This window comes from Corvus hawaiiensis, chromosome 3 (assembly GCF_020740725.1).
Source record: "Corvus hawaiiensis isolate bCorHaw1 chromosome 3, bCorHaw1.pri.cur, whole genome shotgun sequence".
NCBI lineage: Eukaryota > Metazoa > Chordata > Aves > Passeriformes > Corvidae > Corvus > Corvus hawaiiensis.
Window position 1 is genome coordinate 3,087,761 of NC_063215.1, and position 18,923 is coordinate 3,106,683.

Sequence of the window (18,923 nt, forward strand, 5' to 3'; positions counted from 1 at the left end):
AAGGTACTGTTTGCTGCACTATCTTTTAACTATTCAGTTTAAAAACTTTCAATGATTAGCAGGGAAAAAAGATGTCATTTATTGCCTTATTTTAGTGCTGTTTTACTAGAAACTTGTACAGCATTAGCTGTACCTGTACAGGGAAACTCAAGCAGCAGCAACCCACAGGAGACAGATGTGTCACCCTGGCTTAAAAATGTTTCTGTTGGGCTCATTTATTCCAGAAAAGAGAGAGGAACAAAATACACCCGAAACAATCCCCCAGTTTGCACATAAAGGCTTTACCTAATGTTTTAAGGGCAGAACCCTCCACTAATCACAGCCTTTGCAGTAAATTGCACGGAGCTGGCTCAGAGTGCGTGTGTTGAGTCACTCGCACGGCACCCGGGCTGCTGACAGTCATCTGAACATCTCCTCCAGCCAGCAGAGAGAGGCAGACACCCCCAGAAAGTGATTCAGCCTGTCCTGAGATCCGTGTGTGGGACAGGGAGGGGTTGACTCATGCTCCCAAGGTGTCTGACTCCATCCCTTGCCAGCGGACGTGCGAGCACCAGCAGTCAGGCGGGATGAGTCCCCCCGTACAGAACAGCTCATTGTCTCTTCATCTGCACCAAGATCTGAGGGAGGCAATGAAGGATCTCTGGACATTTTGACATATTTTTGCCGTTGTTTCAAAATTCACAACTCTTGTGTTGAATGTGGATTTTGGCACCCTGGTGATGAGCAGGATACGGACCTGGGTGTACGGGGGGAGAGCTGTAGGTGGATGTCAGCAGGAACCGTGGAGTGATGTAAAGACTTTTACATCACTCTTACTTCTTACTGTGTTGCCACAGAAATTGCTCCCTGGCTCTTTCATACAGACCTAAATGACACAGCACTTTTATCATCTTGACCATGAGTTTTCATTCCCAACTTTCCCTGTGACTTCTAGCCCGTGACATCTTCATGCAATTTACTCTTCTTACAGACTGTGGGATAAACTGTCCCTGTTTTTCCTCCCACCTTCTCCAGACCTAATTTCTAAGCAACTGTAGAGATCTTTTCAGTTATAACTAAAACAAAAAGTCCTGGAAAGTTGGCTCACATGAGTAGTAGCTTTTTATTTTGATTCTGACTCGTGCACATGGTGACTGACGCACCTTCATGGAGCACGAGTAGGTTTCAACTCCCTTCCAAGGTCTGTTTATCAAAGGGATGGAGTTGGGTAAACACTGAAGTCACTTCAAAAAAAGCCCACTCCCACTCCTCCCAGTTTGTTTTCGGTCTTGGGAGTGGAACATCCCCCCTTTGCACAGTGTGTGGGCATTCTCAAACCAGCAGGAAATCAGCTCCTATGGGGCTGATTCCTTGTGGCTGCATCTCTGGCATCTGCATCCCACCTGCCCGTAATGAGTCAGACTGGCATGGACTGGGATTCTCCACAAACCTCTCTGCCCTAGGAAGCCATGAGTGACTCACAGGCCAAAGTCAGCACCATCAAGGAGTCGAGTTCCTGTGTCTTGAATGACACAGCACAAGAAATAATCCCCCAGATCCCTTTAGGAGTGAGTCCTTACAGTGAGACATCTGCTCACCTATATTCAGCACAGCGAGGTAAAGCTGTATTATGTCCCGTTTGACAGATGAAGCACCAAGATTTGAAAGATTTACCCAAGATCTCGTATAAAATCCAAGCTAAAGCAGGGAGTAGATCTCCTTCACATCACAGTGCGCTTGACACGGCATTTCAGACAGGATTCAGCTCCTACTGTAGAGACTCACCCCAGGGTGTCCATGGTTAAATGATGCCTCTTTGCTCAAAGGAGGAGCAAAGCTTAGTGCAACCATCACAGGTGGGAATCCAGCAACCTTTGAGATGCTTTAGGATATTCCAGAGCTCTGCGTGGAGCTGGCAGATGGGACAAACTTGCATACAGAGGACAAGAACATTTCTGAGCTGGGAGCTGGAGTGAGGGAAGGCACTCGGGGTATATCAAATGACACCAGGTGAGACTCAAACAAATTCTGCCTTTCTCATGGGAGCTCATGATCCCTCTTCAATGCTAAACACATGTGGCACAGAGGCTGTGCAACAGGAAATGGTGAAGACAGGTGAGAAAGCAGTGAGAAATAAGGCAGGTGTAAAAAAGTTAAATTTCTGAGAATGTCAGACCAAGGAATGGATTCTCTGAGAAAGGGAAACAAGAGCTGTTGCTTTGGATCATGAAAACATGAGTGGACTTGAGTATAATGCAGTGATCTGATACCAGAGGAGAGGAGCCTGAACCACTCTGAGTTCAAGGGAAGCTGCTGAAGCTCACAGGGACACCCTGAATTTCATCCTGGTTTGGTTTTCATCCTTTGGTTCCTATCCATGGTCCAGAAAAAGAAAAGGTCATCTCAGATTTGTAATGAGGCTCTTTGGAAAAAAAACCCTATTCACACAAAAGAATTGAAGCAATGACTCCTCTTAAATCACAATTGCTGTTTTTAAAGCCCAGGAACAAAAACAGTGCAGGGAAAGCCATCCCTGTCTCTCTGGCCTATTCCTGCTATGCAGTTATGCATGGTTTTACAACCAGTCTAATAGAAAAATCACACATACACACACAAATGAATATTTAAAATGAACAATATACCCCTTTTGGCCTTACTCTCAGTGTTGTCCAGCTGAGGAGAGAGGTTTTTCATTAGGGGCAGGGGCAGTTTTCATCACAAGTCCAGCTGCAGGTTGTTGGCTGCCCGTAATTTGGATGCAGTTGCTGTAGCACATTCCCTGAGTATTTCCTGTGGTGCCTGTCCCTTTAATGTTGAAAATGATGCCTAAACAGCACTCTATTTCTTTTTCTGACATTAATTCTCCTTAAGACTCTACTAAAACAAAATGGGACCATACCAACATTTCTCCCGGGTGAGCGGGACAGCAAATATTGAGCGTGACACGAAACCCTCCCTCAGCCCCTGTGCAGAGGCAGCTCTTGCTTAATGCCAAGTGCCACATTTCAGTTCATCCCCATCCCTGGCTGGCTGCTCAGGCCCCTGTGCTGTGAACCCTGTTATCCTGTTTTCCCCTTTGGGTGGCACGTTCCTCCCTGAAGCTCAGTAGGAGCCGGGGAACAGGCTTTCATTTTGATGCACACAGAGTGAAAATGCATTTATACACAAAAGAGATCAAGCCAGATCCTGCTTTTGTAACAAGAGAGCCTGAAAGTCACTCCCCCTTTTTTTTTTTAATCTGATTTAATTTGTTTGTGTCAGAGCAAAAGGGGTCAGAATCAGACCCCAGGTCTGATTTTCATTGTTTCCTGATGGATTTTGATGCTTGATCTTTCTTTATTCTTCCCCATCAGAGGAGGGAATGACTTGTGTATTTTTTCCTTCATTTTCCCTCTTTATTTGTCTCTTTGAACATGGAAAAATATGGAACACTGCCAGTATATAAATAATGAAGGGCTGCACAGACCGTTTTGCCATTCATTTTCCTCACTGAATTTCAGGACACTTCCTTAAACAGTTTCTCCAGTCTGCCACCAGTCCAGCATGGCAGATGAGAACTATTCCACCTAAGGTGGACATAGTTCAAAAGTCTGACCCAGGAATGGCCTCCTCACATTTATGTGACACCTCTGTGCTCTACTAAGAGCTGGAATGACCAGGGATGAAAATCCAGAGTTTGGCACTGCGGAGACTGGGAAGAGATGTCACACCAGTGTCCTGTCCTTTGCTCTTCTCTGAAAATATTTGGCTTTCATCAGGCAAGGGGTGAGTTTCACATCCTCAGCACCTGCTCCCTTGCTAGAGAGATCCTCTGGGACCTTCCTCCAAGGAATATCACATCCCCATTCTCCAGGATCCAGCTCACCTGGACACAGCATCACCATTCCATAAGAAATAGAAAACTGCTGGTGACTGAGAAAGGCAGAAAACGAAGGTAAGTAACTCTTTCCAGGGACAGATTCCCAAGTAGGTCTGGATAATATGTAAGTCTTCTACCACCAAATCCCACTGGAATCCCACACAAGGCTTGTGTTGAGTTTCTGTACAGGACAGTCCATGCCCAAGCTGGCACAAGGCGGGCTCTTCCACATTAGACCACATGCACATCCATGCTCCCAAACATTTAACTGCGAGAAAATCCATACCAAGGCAGCTCCAGAACGGCTCACATGGAGAGCTGCCCTCCCGCCCCTTGACAGTCAAAAGCTGGCTCATGTCCTGAAATGTTGCCTCCTAAACCCTTTTCCTTTTGCTAAATTGAGATGTCCTCGGTGACCCCAGAAATGCTGAATCCCTCCTTAGTTCCTCCCCCAGCCCACGCCTCAGCACTGCCTTGAGGAAACATTCATGGGGTCACCAGGGATTATGTTTCCAGAGGCTTTGCTTTCCTCCCCTTTCATCCTTCTGCTTTTCAGCTGTCCCCAGTGCCCCCTTTTCCCTGCTGCAGGAAGAGGTGACCGGCCACACTCGTCTGATCTGTGCTCTCATTATCTCGGCTGCTTCTGTCGTGTCTCCTCCTATTCATGTCCTCGGTGAACTCGGGCGCTCCAAACCAGCTCCGACCCTGCAGCCATCGAGTCTTGTATCTCCTCCTGGATGCAAGCCAGAGACTGATCCTGCTGTGGGAGGCACGAGCACCCCGGGCCAAGCAGAGTTGGGATAATCCACCCTCTGTTTGGGACTGTCCTCGAATAACCTCCGTGAAGTGTCTGTCTCCTGTTCAAAATGTTGGCCATCACCCACCACACCAGGACTGGCAAAGCTTCTCCCCTGTTTTGAAACCCTCTGTATGAAGATGTCCTGTCCATCACATGCTCAGTGTTTATTTCACCCCAGGAATGCTGTCTGAGATGTGGGACGAGCTGTCTGGAAATGCCTCTGTCTCTCCATTGACTCTACCTGGTGAATCATGGAATGGTTTGAGAGGGAAGGGACCTTAACTCTCATCTTGTTCCACCCCCTGCTGTGGGCAGGGACACCTTCCACTAGATCAGGGTGCTCAGGTCCCATCCAACCTGGCCCTGAACACTTCCAGGGATGGTGTTTGAACTGAAATAACCAAAGAAGAAGTGGGAAAGATGAATAGTTGGTAGCAGTGGTTTGGCATCTACCGAGTCCCCACGAGCGGTCAGAGGGGAACACTGAGTCTCAGCAAGGTTAAGAGAGGAGAGAGAGGAGGATTGATGAAACCTGTTCCTGGCTCCTAGACAAGCAGAATAACCCACACTGGCTGATGCAGAGCAGAAGCTGACAGACCCAACATGATGTGCAGAAACTCAAGTGACATAACACTTTTATTTATACCACTGAAGGCCAGGCAGGAAAAACAACCCCCTGACGCCCTTCTGAAGTGAGAAGGGTGCTATGGTCAGCCAGAGGTCATCCTAGAACAGCCAGACAGAGTTACCAACATCCTCAAGCGGCAGGAGAACGACAACATCCCTCTGTTACATCACTGAGAAGGCTGGTGTCAACAGGCCTGTGGGTACACAGCCCTCATCAGCATGAAAATCCACTTCTTGCTTTCCATTGATGCCTTTTCCTGGTCTTAAAATCAAGAATCAAACACAATTAGAAAGGAAAAGGGATTTTACCTCTATATTTATTTCAAGGATCCTTAGGTGCACTACATCCAGGTGGAATGCACCGAAATGCACACTACAATGCACCCACACAAAAGAACAGGTATAACATTATAGGTTTTACTAATTAGCACATCTATCAAAAATTCCCCAATGAGAGGCTTGAATGAGCCCCTGTCCCCAAAGAGCCTTCCCCTGGATGGTTCTATCTCAGTTTACAAAATGTATTCTGGAGAGGAGCTTGGGGTCTGGGGCACTCTGATCTAAGATGGTGAGTCTCCTAGCTTGACAAACAAGTCTAAGAATGTAGGCCAAAAAACCACTAAGAATACAAAAGCTATAAAAAGGTATAAAAGGGGTATAAAAGAAAAGGCAAAAAATCATCATGGCATCACCATAACAGCCTTGCCCCTTTCCCAGGATGCTGACTGCAGGTATCTCAGGCTGTACCTATTTAGGGAAAAAAGCTGCTGACACCTGTTCCAGAGCTGGAACATTTCTGGCAGCTCTTAGGGGAAATCTCAGTCCCTGTATAGGCACAGATCCACAAACAAGCCTCACCTCACTTGGCTAACTGGGGTCTTTGATCCTGTGTGGTGACTTGTCACCACAGAACAGCTCATAAAAAACAGCACAGAGGAGGAGGAGGCAGGGGAAGAGAACCTGGTGGTGGTATCTGAGCCACAAAGGAGAAACAGAACCAGGTTTGTTGACCCCGAGCCCAGCTCATGCCCATCCTGTTAAACTCCCTCAGGAGCTGTATCCAATCTGCCTGGTGGGAATGGTTCCTGGACTATGTGAATTTGTTTTCTCATGCCTGGGAAAGCTTTGGGAAAGGGCTGGCCGGCAAAAAGAGACCAACTTAGCACAATCATCTGAGCGCCAGTGCTTGGGCTGCAACACTGTTTGTGTTACAGGTATAGACAAAATCTGATCACAGTCCTCTGTTTATGGTCATGTAATCCTTTTCATCATGTTAAAAATCATGTGGAAGATCTTTGGTTCAACTCCTCAACTCCTGGAGAGGAAGCCTCTCATATTATCAGATTTTTCAGGCTGGGCAGAGGAAATTAGTCCAGGTGGCTGCTATGTCTGGACAGCTCTGGGGAGCCCAGGCGTGGCAGGTAGAGCTTAGGTAAAGTGTAATACAGATGTGGGGACAGCTTTCTGCCAGAAAAAAATGTTATTTTAGCAGGATGGGGTAATCGTTCCAGGAATCTGATCTCAGCTATGTTCCCAAAATTATGCCTGAGGAAAATGTCAGTGTGAGTCCATTGCTAGAGCCAGAGACAAATCCTGCCTTCTGCAGAGCAGCCTCTTCTGAAACTCGGAATCCAGCCACCAGAACCTCTGATGGGACTCTAATGGTGGAGCTCAAGGAAATGACAACACACAAACACATTTTTCAGGGGGAACAATGCATGGCAGGTCTCTAAGAATTCCATTCAGGAATTTGGAGTGAGTTTGGTGATTAGACTCAGTCCTAGAGAAGCTGGAGGAGATCAGAGAGTAGAGAGACACACACAGTCTTACTTTTGGAGTTCCTGCTGGTGTGTCATAAACGATATAAAATTATTTATAACACAACACTATTTAGTTTGAAATGGCTCTTCCGTTTTGAAGCTTCCCTTAAATGTTAAGAAAATGGAATGGAAAGAACTCACTGTTTTCCTTTCAGCAAAAGAAAGAAACTGAAAGAGCCCCCACTTCAGCAGATGCTACTTTGAGGGTGTTCATGCAGAGCAGTTCTTTCCTGTGTGACTTTTGGAATCAGAATTCTTATTAATCTTACTGATGGTGTTTTCGATGTCAGTGTGGGGCTGCATGGATGGTGTTTCCAATTAGAAGAGCTGCCATTATCACTTAAATTAGGGTTCATATGGACCAGTAACCCACACCCCAGCAGCGAGGACTCAAGTGCCAAAATCTCTCCAGGATTTTCCCACCATGCCCAAGTCCACCTTTTCCCAATGCATCCTCCAAAGGACAGGAATCCCATGAATCCCTGGCTCTCGTGTGGGCAAGGATAGAATTGAACTTGATAAAGACACTCAGAACCAACAGCCGTGTGCATCTCTGTCTTCTGATGACCCACAGACATGAAGGAGAGATGGTCTGCCCTGAGCTTGGTCTAAATCCCTCCAGGCACCAATCACCTGGGTTAATTCTGCATTAGAAATGTGCTGGGAAAGCAGCAGCCAGGATTTCCTGGGCACAGATTAGCTTGTTTGGAAATAGAGCATGAGAACTGCTCTTCGTGTCTATTTTTGTCAAAAGCTGCATGAATTGCCACTCTTTTCAGGCCGAGGTGCCCTCTGCACAGTCATCACTGTAATTATAAAGACTTTTGAGTTAAATCCCTGTTAATTTGAAGCCTTTAAGTGCTGTCTCAGAATGACACTGAAAAAGAACCCCACCTGAGCCCCTAAAAAAGAACAGCCACAGATGAGAGGATGTGAAGCTCCTCCAGAGACCCCAAGAGTTTTCATTGGAAATGCTCCACCAGGATGTTCTGACAACACCTCCAGCAAGGACAGGACTCAACTCCGTGCAAGCAGAGCAAAATCCCTCTTTGTTGGCAGTGTTAGAAGGCAGGACAGTCACACAAACCTGGTTCAACCTGACAGGAACACAACCCTCTCTAGAAACTTCCATTGCTATTTGCTGTTGAGGACTTAGTTTTTGTCCCATGAAACAGTCTTTCTAGACCAAAAGGCACAAAACCCCCACCCCAAACGTGATTACTTCAGCTGGTAAGAATAAGATGGCAAAATCCAAGAGAGGTTATTCTTGAAGGAAAAATCATATTGCACATTCAACAGCTGGCTCTTTGTGAAGGGCACTTTAGTTACAACTTCTAGTGGCCAATTCTTTGCTAAGATTTCTGAGTGTATCAGATCCAGCAGAGTTGCTTCCAGTTTGAGTCCTGAAAATATCAGAAGGAGCCTCCTACACTGAGGTTTTTCAGACCTAATGATATTTGCATTCTACCGTTAGGAACCCTTGGAAGAGAAACACACCTCAAGGAACTACTGGAATGCACTGAAACAGGGGAAAAAACCCCTTTTGCTAAGAAAAACAACACATGGCTCCATTTAGAATAAAATTTTTCCCACCCATTTCTATGTTCTGCGTAGGGATGGTTGGCATGAAACCACAGGACTCCGCAAACATGCTCAATATATGCACATTTTAACGCTGCAATTTGACATCTGTTGCAGCACCTCTATCCTGCCATTCCTTTTTTGTTGTTGCTGTTTTAATTCGGATGAGAACAGCAGCCATTGGGAAGGATGTAAATCTGCCTACCACAAGTTGAAAGGATGCTGTAATCCTGCAAATGGGGGCTAAAATACTCCGAAAAAGAGGGGAGCAGCACCTGCTCCCCTGCTGGAAAGGAAAGCCCAAGGAGTTCTGCTGTCTGCTTCAGAGAGCGACCATGAGAATCCCTTTTTCCTTAGCACAGACCTGAGGCAGCTTTGGACCCTGTGCCCAGAGAGCAGCAACTAAGCCAAGCCTAATTCTGTTGACTGCTACGTTCTGTCCCAGCCTCCAAAACAGGGTGGTCCAGAGTGCTTGGTGGGAATTGTTCTTGCCATCACCTGAGCCAAGCATGGGAATTGTTTGGGTTGGTGTTGGCTGCCAGCAGCTAAAACTGTGCCAAGGGTGGTGCTGATAATTGAAGCAGAGGATGAACAAGATCTGGTGGCTGTGCTCACGTTCTGATGTGTTTTGGTTTATCAGCAGGGATGAAACCCAACAGACTTGTCCCCAGATTGGGGAAGCAACATCTCCTGCCAGGGCTTCATGGAGGAACTTCCTGCTAAAAAAACAACTCCCACGGGCCGTTCCTTGGAGATGAGACAACATCAAGGCAACGCTTCAAAGGGTCTGTGACAGCACCAAACAGGGATCCTGCAAACCTCCTCTGGCAGATGGCTTGGCCTGGACACAGAAAGCCTGCAGGCCATTAGAGAAATAACTTCATCCCAGTTCTGGGAGTGATTTTGGCCTGATGGGAAAGAGGAAGGGACGCAGCTTGGACCATGCTCACTGGCCAAAGAAAGAGGTCTCAGAGATGAGTCAGCAGTGCACGCTTTGTAACCTTATGGTTTATAAACCTTTGATGTTGTGTAGGGGCCCTTTGGTGGAACTGCCTCAGCATAATCCCAGCAGAGGGGACTGGTCTTCGGAAAAGAAGGAGCATCTCAACATTCCTGGAGAGTACACAGGGCTGGCATCAATGAGGCGAGCCTGGCAGAGCATTTCTGTGAGGGGGAGTGACAAAGTGACAAAAACGGATGTGGTGCAGCTGGTGCTGTCTCGCAGTGGGGTAGCTGAAGGCACCAGGGACACTGATTTCCAAGGATAACAGCAGGAAACTCTTTCTTCCTCTGCTTCCCACGTTTTGTACACTCTGCAAAGACCTAAGTGATGGGTAGCAGGCCAGAACTTGGTGTCCACACATGCTCGTCCTGGCTTATCTCCTGGGTCTTTTTACCTTTCGCAAGGCCTTTGGGACCTTGATGTACATCAGACAGGGGCTCCTGTGCCTGGTGGCCGTCCTCCCTCAGTGACTGTCTGCGTGAAGATGTGGACGTTCTGAGAGCACTGAGAGCATGAGGTTGGTCAAATGCCACTTAGGGACATCTCATTTCAGGAGATTTCTACTGACTCAGTAATTTTGCTGCACGCCAGACTCGGGACTGTCACCCCAAGCTAATCATTAAAAAACTATTAATAGCTTCTGAAATGAGAGAATTCTTTCCTTCAAAACTCAGCGATTTGGAGTTGCATCAACCTGAACTGCTCCACCTTCATCAGGGGCAGAAATACAGAATAGTCTGGCATCTTCTCCATGGTTTTTTGCACATCCCAGAGGTCCTGTTTATCCATGCTCTCCTAGATGCCTGATGAGAACCCCACAGAGGAGCAACCTGAAGCTAAAAAGAATTGAATTCCCATGTATTTCATTAAGCAACAGCACCTTTTCCTATGCTCTAATCCCAAATTTCCCATGAGAGGTATCTCCAGAAAGCCTGCAGCATGGAATTACCCAAAAACCCCCCGAATTTCCTGCCTGGAATCTGCTTGACAAGAAGCCAAACCTCTCTCCATGCCTCAGTTTCCCGGCTGGCCCGCAGCTCCCGGGAACAGCATGAGCTAATGCTGGTGTAGTGCTCTGATGATGTAACCCCTTCCCAGTGATTACCACAGCCTGACAAAGCCTAAAATTGGCAGCACTGGCCCCCTGCCAGCACTGTCCCGTGAATGGTGACTCATCTTTCCTGGCTGTGCCGTGTCCTGTGTGTGACGGTGACACGTGGTACGGAACAGACGGGGTTTTATCAGCACTCCAAAAATAAGAGCCAGAGACATGGCAAGGTGGTGGACAGAGAAGCTGCAGGTGGGGATGGGCGAAGGGATGATGTCTCTCTTTGGGCTGGCTCCAAATCCCATTGGAAAAAAATAAAAAAGCTGTCCCTGGCTCCGAAGGCTCCTGGATCCCACCGCGCTGGGACGATACGGCTGATGATGGGACAAGCTGTCCCATGCCAGCGTGCCTCAGGCTTGGCCTGCTCTCAGCATGCCAGAGCAAGGCGTCCTCGGTGCCACTGCCAACTGTGGAGATGGCTTTTTGATGCTGCTGGGAATTGGCCAGGCACCAGCGGCTCGTTTCCAGCAGGGCACCAAATTGCTCCCTGTCATCCGGCTTTGGTGGGAAGGAGGGGAAGGCAGGAACAGAGCCATATGCCCCAGTCTGGCAGAACACTGGAGTCATATGAGTGGCCTCCCAGGTGAGCTGCTTATGAGTTCAGAGCTATCTGGGCCTCCTTGGGCTGCTGGTGAACATTTAAAGGGAAACTGTGGTGGAGTCAGGACAAATTTTCAAGGCAGATTATCCCAGATCGTCCCTGCCCGGCAAGCACAGGACTGGTGGGGTCCCTTTCCCACATGGCAATGAGCAACTGCTTTTCCATTCTGTCACAGGAAAACAGGGCTGGGTGATGGATGTCTCCCACTTCTTTTAATCCCCAAGGAATGACATGAGAAAAAAGGGAAAAAAGAAAATGTGCCTTTGGGCAAAGTTTTAGCATCTCTTTTTCCTCATGATCTGTCTCAGAACCTGAGCCAAAGCCCAGAGTGTGACTCTGGTAGATCTTGTCCCCAAGCCATCTCCTGTTACTGAGGACTTTACAAGGCAAAGACTTCTTTAGTCACACAATTCCGTTTTCTTGGTGGATCTTAGGAAAAATGCATCAGTCTGGAAGAGAATTTTTGCTTTGGAGAAATAGGACTTTCCCACACAGAATCTGCAGATTCCGTATTGAATTTTGCACTGATCCCCGTGGGGTCTGGTGCCTGTGTAGAACAAACCCTAATTTATTTATGAGGTTATGGGATTCTGCATAAATGGGGACGATTTTGTGTTGTGAGGTCACAGAGATTGGATTTGGGGGTTTGGATTCCTGTTTGAGCATTGTTGGACACACCTGCTTGGCCCAGACCAGCATGAAGGGTCTTGCACTAACTTCTAGTGCTCCTTCATGTGGTGAAAAGGATGAAATTTCAAATCTCACAAGTCTCTTCCCCACTTTCATTGGAGACATTGGGATTTTAGTCTCTTCAGTTACATTCAGGCCAGTGTTGATGCCATTTGAAAATCACATTTTTGAGCACCTACAGGCTGAAGGTCCCATTCTAACTCAGTTGACCAGCTGAGTCTTCTAAACTAAGTGACAGGGAAAATCATCTTTAGTTTGCCCCTGCAAAAAGGGATCAAAAATTATAATAAACGGCTCCCAGACATGGTAGAGAAGAGAGAGAAGATGATTAAAAAATAGGACTTTGTTTTGGGAGGGACAAGATGATTTGTAAACTCCACTAGGATAACTCTGCAGCCAGCACACTTGTGTAGCTCAGATATCTGAAACCCATTTTAATGCCTAATTTGTATCACTCTGCGTAAAAAAAAAATGACCCCCCATACGTTAATGTTGCTTTTCCTTAAATACAGGAGCATCTTCAGCCGACTTTTGAGGGCTGTGTAAAGTGCAGACACCTCCCAAAATTCCAGAGATTCCAGCAGGACTTTGTGAAAGGAAGGTTTATGCTGCAAATCTCTTTCAGATCAGCTGCAGGGTTATTGAGGAGGTGGACACAGCATCTGTGGAGAGATGTGGCTTTTCTTGGAGGGAGAGACCCTGTGCTGAAAACTGCAGCCTCATGCAGGCAGAAATCCTTGTGTAAAGAACTTGTGACATGAGTGGAAGGACGTTGGGGCTTCTGCTAAATCTCATTAAGCCTTAAAGAAGCCACGTGAAAAAAAAAATTAAGTGAAAGCAAACCTCTTTAAGAGGAGATTTATGCCAGAAAAACTGGAATCCCTCTCACCTCCCTGCCAGCCTAGAGGTTGGGTGTCTCTTTAAGCTGGTTTGATCTGCTCCTTCACACGCGGCGCGGAGGAAGTGGCACCTCTGAGGGGTGGAGTGGGTTAAGGATGGTTTGTTCTGCAAGGAATGAAGTGGATTATCTGCTGGGAGTGATTATGGAATGAGGATCTGGCTTTTTCTGTTGTTAATGTTATGTTTCCCCCTTCAAATATATGATTTAAATCAGGGGAAGCCCTCTGGCCATCATTGCCCAAGAGCCTGAGAGATGGACACCCTTTCATCCTCTCCTAAACCTTGGGCACAGTTAGGGTGATGGAGGGACAATGCTGCATCCCCTCCAGCATCCCATCCCCTCCTTTAGCCTAATCCTAAGGATATGTCTAAATGTATCACCCAGCTTCTGTCCAGATTCCCTGGAGAAAGGTGCTGCTGGAGGTTGAGCACCTCATCCCACCTCCTTGAGCTGCTTTGGACATGGGCTGATCCATGTATTGGATCCATACTTTTTCCCTCACCTTCTGTTGACTCTGTTTTGGGCTCACCCAGCTCTGGTTGGAGCAGATGAATCCTTCCCAGAGACCATGCCTACCAACACCAGCTCCTCCCATGTGGATATTCAGGAGCTGGTGTTGATCCATTTGCTCCACCAGCCAAAGAATTCCAGCTCGGGCTCTCACCTGATGGAGCACACAGAGTTCTCACCTCTTCTCTCTCCGTGCTCTTTTCTGTTCTTCCTCAGGCAAGGACAGCTAAGCTGGAATCTGCTCTGCCTTGTGCTGGGGATGTGATACAGGAATGAATCCTGACCCCCATGAAATCCCAGGGGTCCTGTCCCAAGCTTTACTGAAGCTGGGTCTTGAGCTCAATTACAGCTCCAGCACTTCTGCTGCTGGAGATTCTTACTTTTGGGTGAAACTGCTCCGTTCTTTGAGTGCTGAAGGAACAACAGGCACAGGTCCTACCCAACCCTCTCACACAGGTACCTCTCAGGGTCAAATAGTTCTTGCAAGGCATGGTGAGGCTTTTCTTTTTTCCACCCACTCAGTAGATCGAAACCCAGGAAATTAAGCATTATCCTGGTCGTATCCCTTTCTACTCATTCTTCCAAGATCAGCCCTTTCTGCCACCATGCTGGGTAGCAGAAATGCTTTGGAGATGCTCTGGGTCTGAGTAAAGACCTCCAGTGTGTTCACTCTTCTTTCCTCAACAGGTCTCTTACACAGGAATTAGGAGACAAAAGCAAAACCTCCTGATAGCCATTCCAGTAACTCCCTTTTTTAAAGCTCCTTAAATATAAGTTGACCTATTTGGGGAAAAGTGGAGCCTGGGCTTGGAATTACAATCTAAAGAGCAGGGAGGGCTGGGGCTCGGAGGAGGGATGTATGCCACAGGAAATGGTGAACTGACCTTGTCTGGCACTAAATGAATCCATAAGAATCTGTGGGGGATGTATGGAAGCAGCTGAAGTCTGGACACATCAGCAGGGGCTGTAGCCGGGCTTTTAAGCCCTTCCCTGGGCCATTTTTCCAGTGTGCATCCCTCAGGGATGCAGCGGATGCTGTCCCTGTTTAAAGGCAGAACTGGTCCCTTCCTGTGACAAGCCACGCTCCCACAGACTCGATGAGCCAGGAGAGACTTGATTTGATTTTTAAACACACTGCCTTCCTAACAGTATCCATCTCCCTTTGCTTTCTGCCTGCTTTAAGGGAAAACCTTTGATGCTTCCTTTCACAATGGCTCCCCTCAGCATTTAATTTGCTTTTATATCATTATGGACCGGCTGCGAGGAGGAGGAGGAGGAGAAGGAAGAGAGAAGCACTGAACGGGCATGGAGGAGCTCTAGGAAACCTTGCACCGGAGTCAAGGAGCGCTGAGCAAGCTCAGCTGCTCTCATCCATCAGTGCCCGCATCCCTGGCACAGGCGGGGAGGGATGCGGGGAGAGGATGCACTGGGGACCCGGCGAGCTCGGCTGCTGGAGCGTGGCAGGCAAAGAGCCCTCCAGGGCTCGGGGAGGCAGGGGAGGACGTGCGCTGCCTTGGAAGAGAGAGCGCAGCCGGCTCGGCGCGCTGGAGGAGCGGAGGAACTGCAAAGCCGGCAAAGGGAGGGGAGGGGGATGCTGGAAACATGATGCAGCTCGTTCAGTGGATTAGGCAGCCGCGCCTGGAAGTGGCAAAGTGGAAGAGCCACGGATTTGAAAGCCTGGAGGGATTATTCTCCCGCGTTGTCTGACTCGCAGCACAACAGAGGCCAACAAACTTCACCCGGCGCTTTCTGCGGCGGGTCCAACAATCTGCAGAATGCCCTGGCAAACCTCCTGGGCTGTGATTTCTGCATTTTCAGTCGGGTTAATAACGTTGGAAGCAGCAGGAAAAGGGGGCTGGCAAATGTGAGCCATTCTAGCAGGAGTTGTAGAAAGGCATATTCATCATGTCAGCACTTTGGAGGCCTGGAGAGCTCGTGATGAGAGGTTTCAGGAAAAGACTGCATAAATAGGAGGAGGGAGGCCTCTATAAACAACTGTGATGGACATGCTGCAAGTACAGAGGAAAGGGAGAACGGTCAGGCTTCCTGATGCTGTAGATCAGTGGTGACCTTGGCAAAACCAGCAAAATTTAACCCCAAAGAGAATTCAAATTTCACTTCCCACCTCAGCTCCAAAAACTCCTCAGAAATGACAGGGCCCAACCAGGCTGTCTTTGGGAAGCTGAGTGTCACTCCTGGTGTGTGCACTGAGCAGGGGCTGAATAACCCAGCAGGTCCACTGTTGGTCCTTGGAAAGGACGATTTTCCCTCAGGCTGGTCACCCTCAGGCTGCCAGCATGGCCATGGGCTGGGAGAGCTGCTCATCCCAGGGCTGGGACAGGGCCATGTCCCTCTCAGTTGGGACAGATGCCCCGTGCTCAGCACATCACAGCAGGGATGGGCACCAGAACTGGCAAAATATTTTCTGTGGTGGCTTCCAAGCCTCATCTCATCTGTCTGCCTTTGAAACCTCCACTACCTCTCTGTCCCTACACAGTCCCCTCCACTGCCTCGTGCCTCTCTTTTCCTGGGCTTGGTGAGAACCATGGTACCAATGACAAGACCTTAATTCCTGGGCACTCATCAAAAAGGTCCTACAGCATTCAGCTATTAAAGAAAGCCCCTTTTTCACACTTGACACCATCAGAGCATTGCATAGGCATTGAACCATTTGTCCTCACAACACAAACTCAAATCTGGCCAGTTTTATCACCCTACTTATGTAGGGAGGGAAACTGAGCCAGGGAATGGTCGTGTTTGCCCAGTGCCAGGCGACAAGCAAGTGGTGCCACAGCAGCAGAGCCTGCCCGCCTCCTCCTGACAACACCATCATTCCTTTCGCCTGGACTGGGCGTGGAAGAGCTGAATCCCATCTTTTCCTTGACACTGAGGTTTTTTTTTTTCCTCAGAGGAACGATCAGAAATTTCACCCAGCGAACGCAGCAGAGATTTGTCCCGAAGCGGCAGCCCCCAGCCAGGGGTGTGGGAAGTGAGCAACACATCCATCAGCTGCTGAGCACTGGGGTCAGAGGGGAGAGGCTGGAAAGATGGGGAAGAGGGGGCCACTTACATGGTAATGTTTCTGCACGGTTCTTTTGGATCATTATGCAGAGCTGTAGCACCAGTTGAGGGGCGCTCTCGAGGAACGTTTCCAGGAGGCGCAGCATGTTTACGTCTGCATATTCGTACATCATAGCCCAGTAGAAACGCCGCTGGTGTTCCTTCCGCCTCTGGCTCTGGATCCCCAGGTACATAGTTCGGATATACCTGTAGGAAAAAGGAGGGAAAACTGGGTGTGAGCTGTTGATGTGTAACAAAACCTGTTTGGGGGGACTGGGGTTCTGAGGAGACATCAGGGGCTGCACAGTTCCACTCTCTCCTGCAAGATCTGAGGAGCACTTTTAGAGTCTGACCAGTCTTCAGTGTTGGAAAAGACCTCCAAGACCATCAAGCCCAACCTTAAACTGGATGCTGCCTGAGAACGAAACCATATAATGAAGTGGGTTTTGTATTGCAAGGGTAGGAAAACTTTAACTGATGCCCCCCAAATGTGAAGCCTGGGGAATGTTTGGGAATGCTTGGGAAGCACAAGAAACAACTCCCTCACCTAATTTTCATCACGAGAAGAGAAGCTACTTAACAAATACTGGTCCTAATACTTGGCAGTGGCTTGACAGACCATCGAAACCCCTCCAGCACTCTGGTAAGGAGCTTCTTTCATAGGTCCCAGAGCTCAGGAAGTGTTTGGACAATGCTCTCAGGCACATTGCAAGATCCTTGAAGTTGTCCAGGAGTTGGACTTTGATGATCCTTGTGGGTCTCCTCCAGCTCAGAATATTCTGTGATTCTTGGATTTGACCCAATTTCATCACAGGTGGAGCAATGAGACCCCACCTTCACCTGCAGCACGTGTGATGCACAGATGTGAAAGGCCACAGTTTGTCACTGGTCAGCTTTGAGACTTTGGGCAATGAGGGAGTAGAAGGAGATGTCTCATGCATGGACAGGCACAGCTCGACCATTGCCTCTGTCTCAGGACTTGTGGCATTTAAGAAAAGACCCCTAACAGGGTCCTTTCTAATGCTTGTTGATATCACAGAATGGTTTGGGTTGGAAGGGACCTAAAAGACCATCTTGTTCCAACCCCCTGCCATGGGCAGGGACACCTTCCTCTATCCCAGGTTGCTCCAAGCCTCACCCAGCCTGGCCTTGGACACTTCCAGGGATTGACAACCTAATATTGGATCTTCTTCCTTCTCATCCTGAGCGGTGGCTGTAACCTCCTTTGGGATGGGAACCATTTCACCTAATGCTGACCCTAAAGCTGGTCACCCGAGCCAGTCAGTAGTGGAAAATGTCCCCTCCCGGGACTGTTCATCTGTCCCAGCTCCGCTGCCAGCACGGCAGTGGGATGAAGCGCCTTCTGGAGGCTCTGGGAGGGGCTCACGGCACAAACTGGGGTTTGGCCAAAACGATTAGATCATTCCCTGCCACTCGGGCGAGACTGCACAGCCGGGGAGAGCAGGAGGGAAGGACGTAAGCCTGGAGAGCCTCTGGAGCTCCGAATTACACCCAGGGACGGGGAGCTGGGAGAGAAGCAGAGGCAGCTCTGCGAGCCCTGCCCTTTCTCCAGCATCTTGTCCTCCCTGCCCGCTCGCAGCTGACTGGCACAGGAGGCGAAAAATCCCGAAAGAGAACTGCAAGGACACAAAAAATGACGCAGGAAAGCCACCAGATGGGGCTCGACACTCGAGAAAATGCTACGCCGGTCACATACGACACTGGTGTGACATCCACAGCAGACCCCGAGTGGGATGGAAATGGCCGTGGAGCACCTGCTCTCCCAACGCCCAAATCCATCACCTGAACTTGGCATTTCCATGGGAAGACCCCAACCCCAGGAGCTGCAGCACAGCACAGGGATCCTGCCTTCCCTTCACCCATGCCAGGAATTAAATAAATGCAGTTTAGCTGGAACGGCAAAGTCAGAGCGAGTGTCGTGGCTCAAGGAGAAAGCAGAGAAAAGGAGAATGCAATGGTTTTTAGAATGTCAGCGACACAGGGCCACCAAAAGCTGAGTGGTGCTGCCCATAAGGTGCTGCCCACCATCACCTCTGCCAAACTCTTTCCGCCAAATCTGTCCTGTGATTTTGGATGGTTTCCGCTTCCCCAGAAGCTCCCATTCCTGCTGGTTCACAAAACCTAAACCTTTCTTCAGAAGGTTAAACCACTCATTTCTCATTACCTCAGCCACGGACAAGAAGAATTTATTGGTTTTCACCCTGCAGCAGCCTTTCACCAGTTTGCACATAGTTGCCATGTAAACCCTTCTTTTCTCCAGACTAAAAAAATTCACAGTTCCATAGAATCATAGATGATTAAGGTTTGAAAATACCTCTAAGATCATCGAGTTCAACCATTCCTGCTGCATTGCCAAGTCCACCA

The 18,923-nt window shown here is 48.5% G+C and overlaps 1 protein-coding gene across 1 annotated transcript in view; it reads right to left on the minus strand.

Annotated features, from left to right (window-relative positions):
* The window catches only part of XKR6 (XK related 6), a gene marked incomplete at its 5' end in the record, with an annotated part of 176,074 nt that overhangs the window by 11,871 nt on the left and 145,280 nt on the right, over positions 1–18,923 (minus strand). The window contains one exon of the mRNA XM_048298497.1: positions 16,549–16,745. Within this exon, the coding sequence (XP_048154454.1) occupies positions 16,549–16,745 (197 nt within the window). The remainder of the gene's footprint in view (positions 1–16,548; positions 16,746–18,923) is intronic.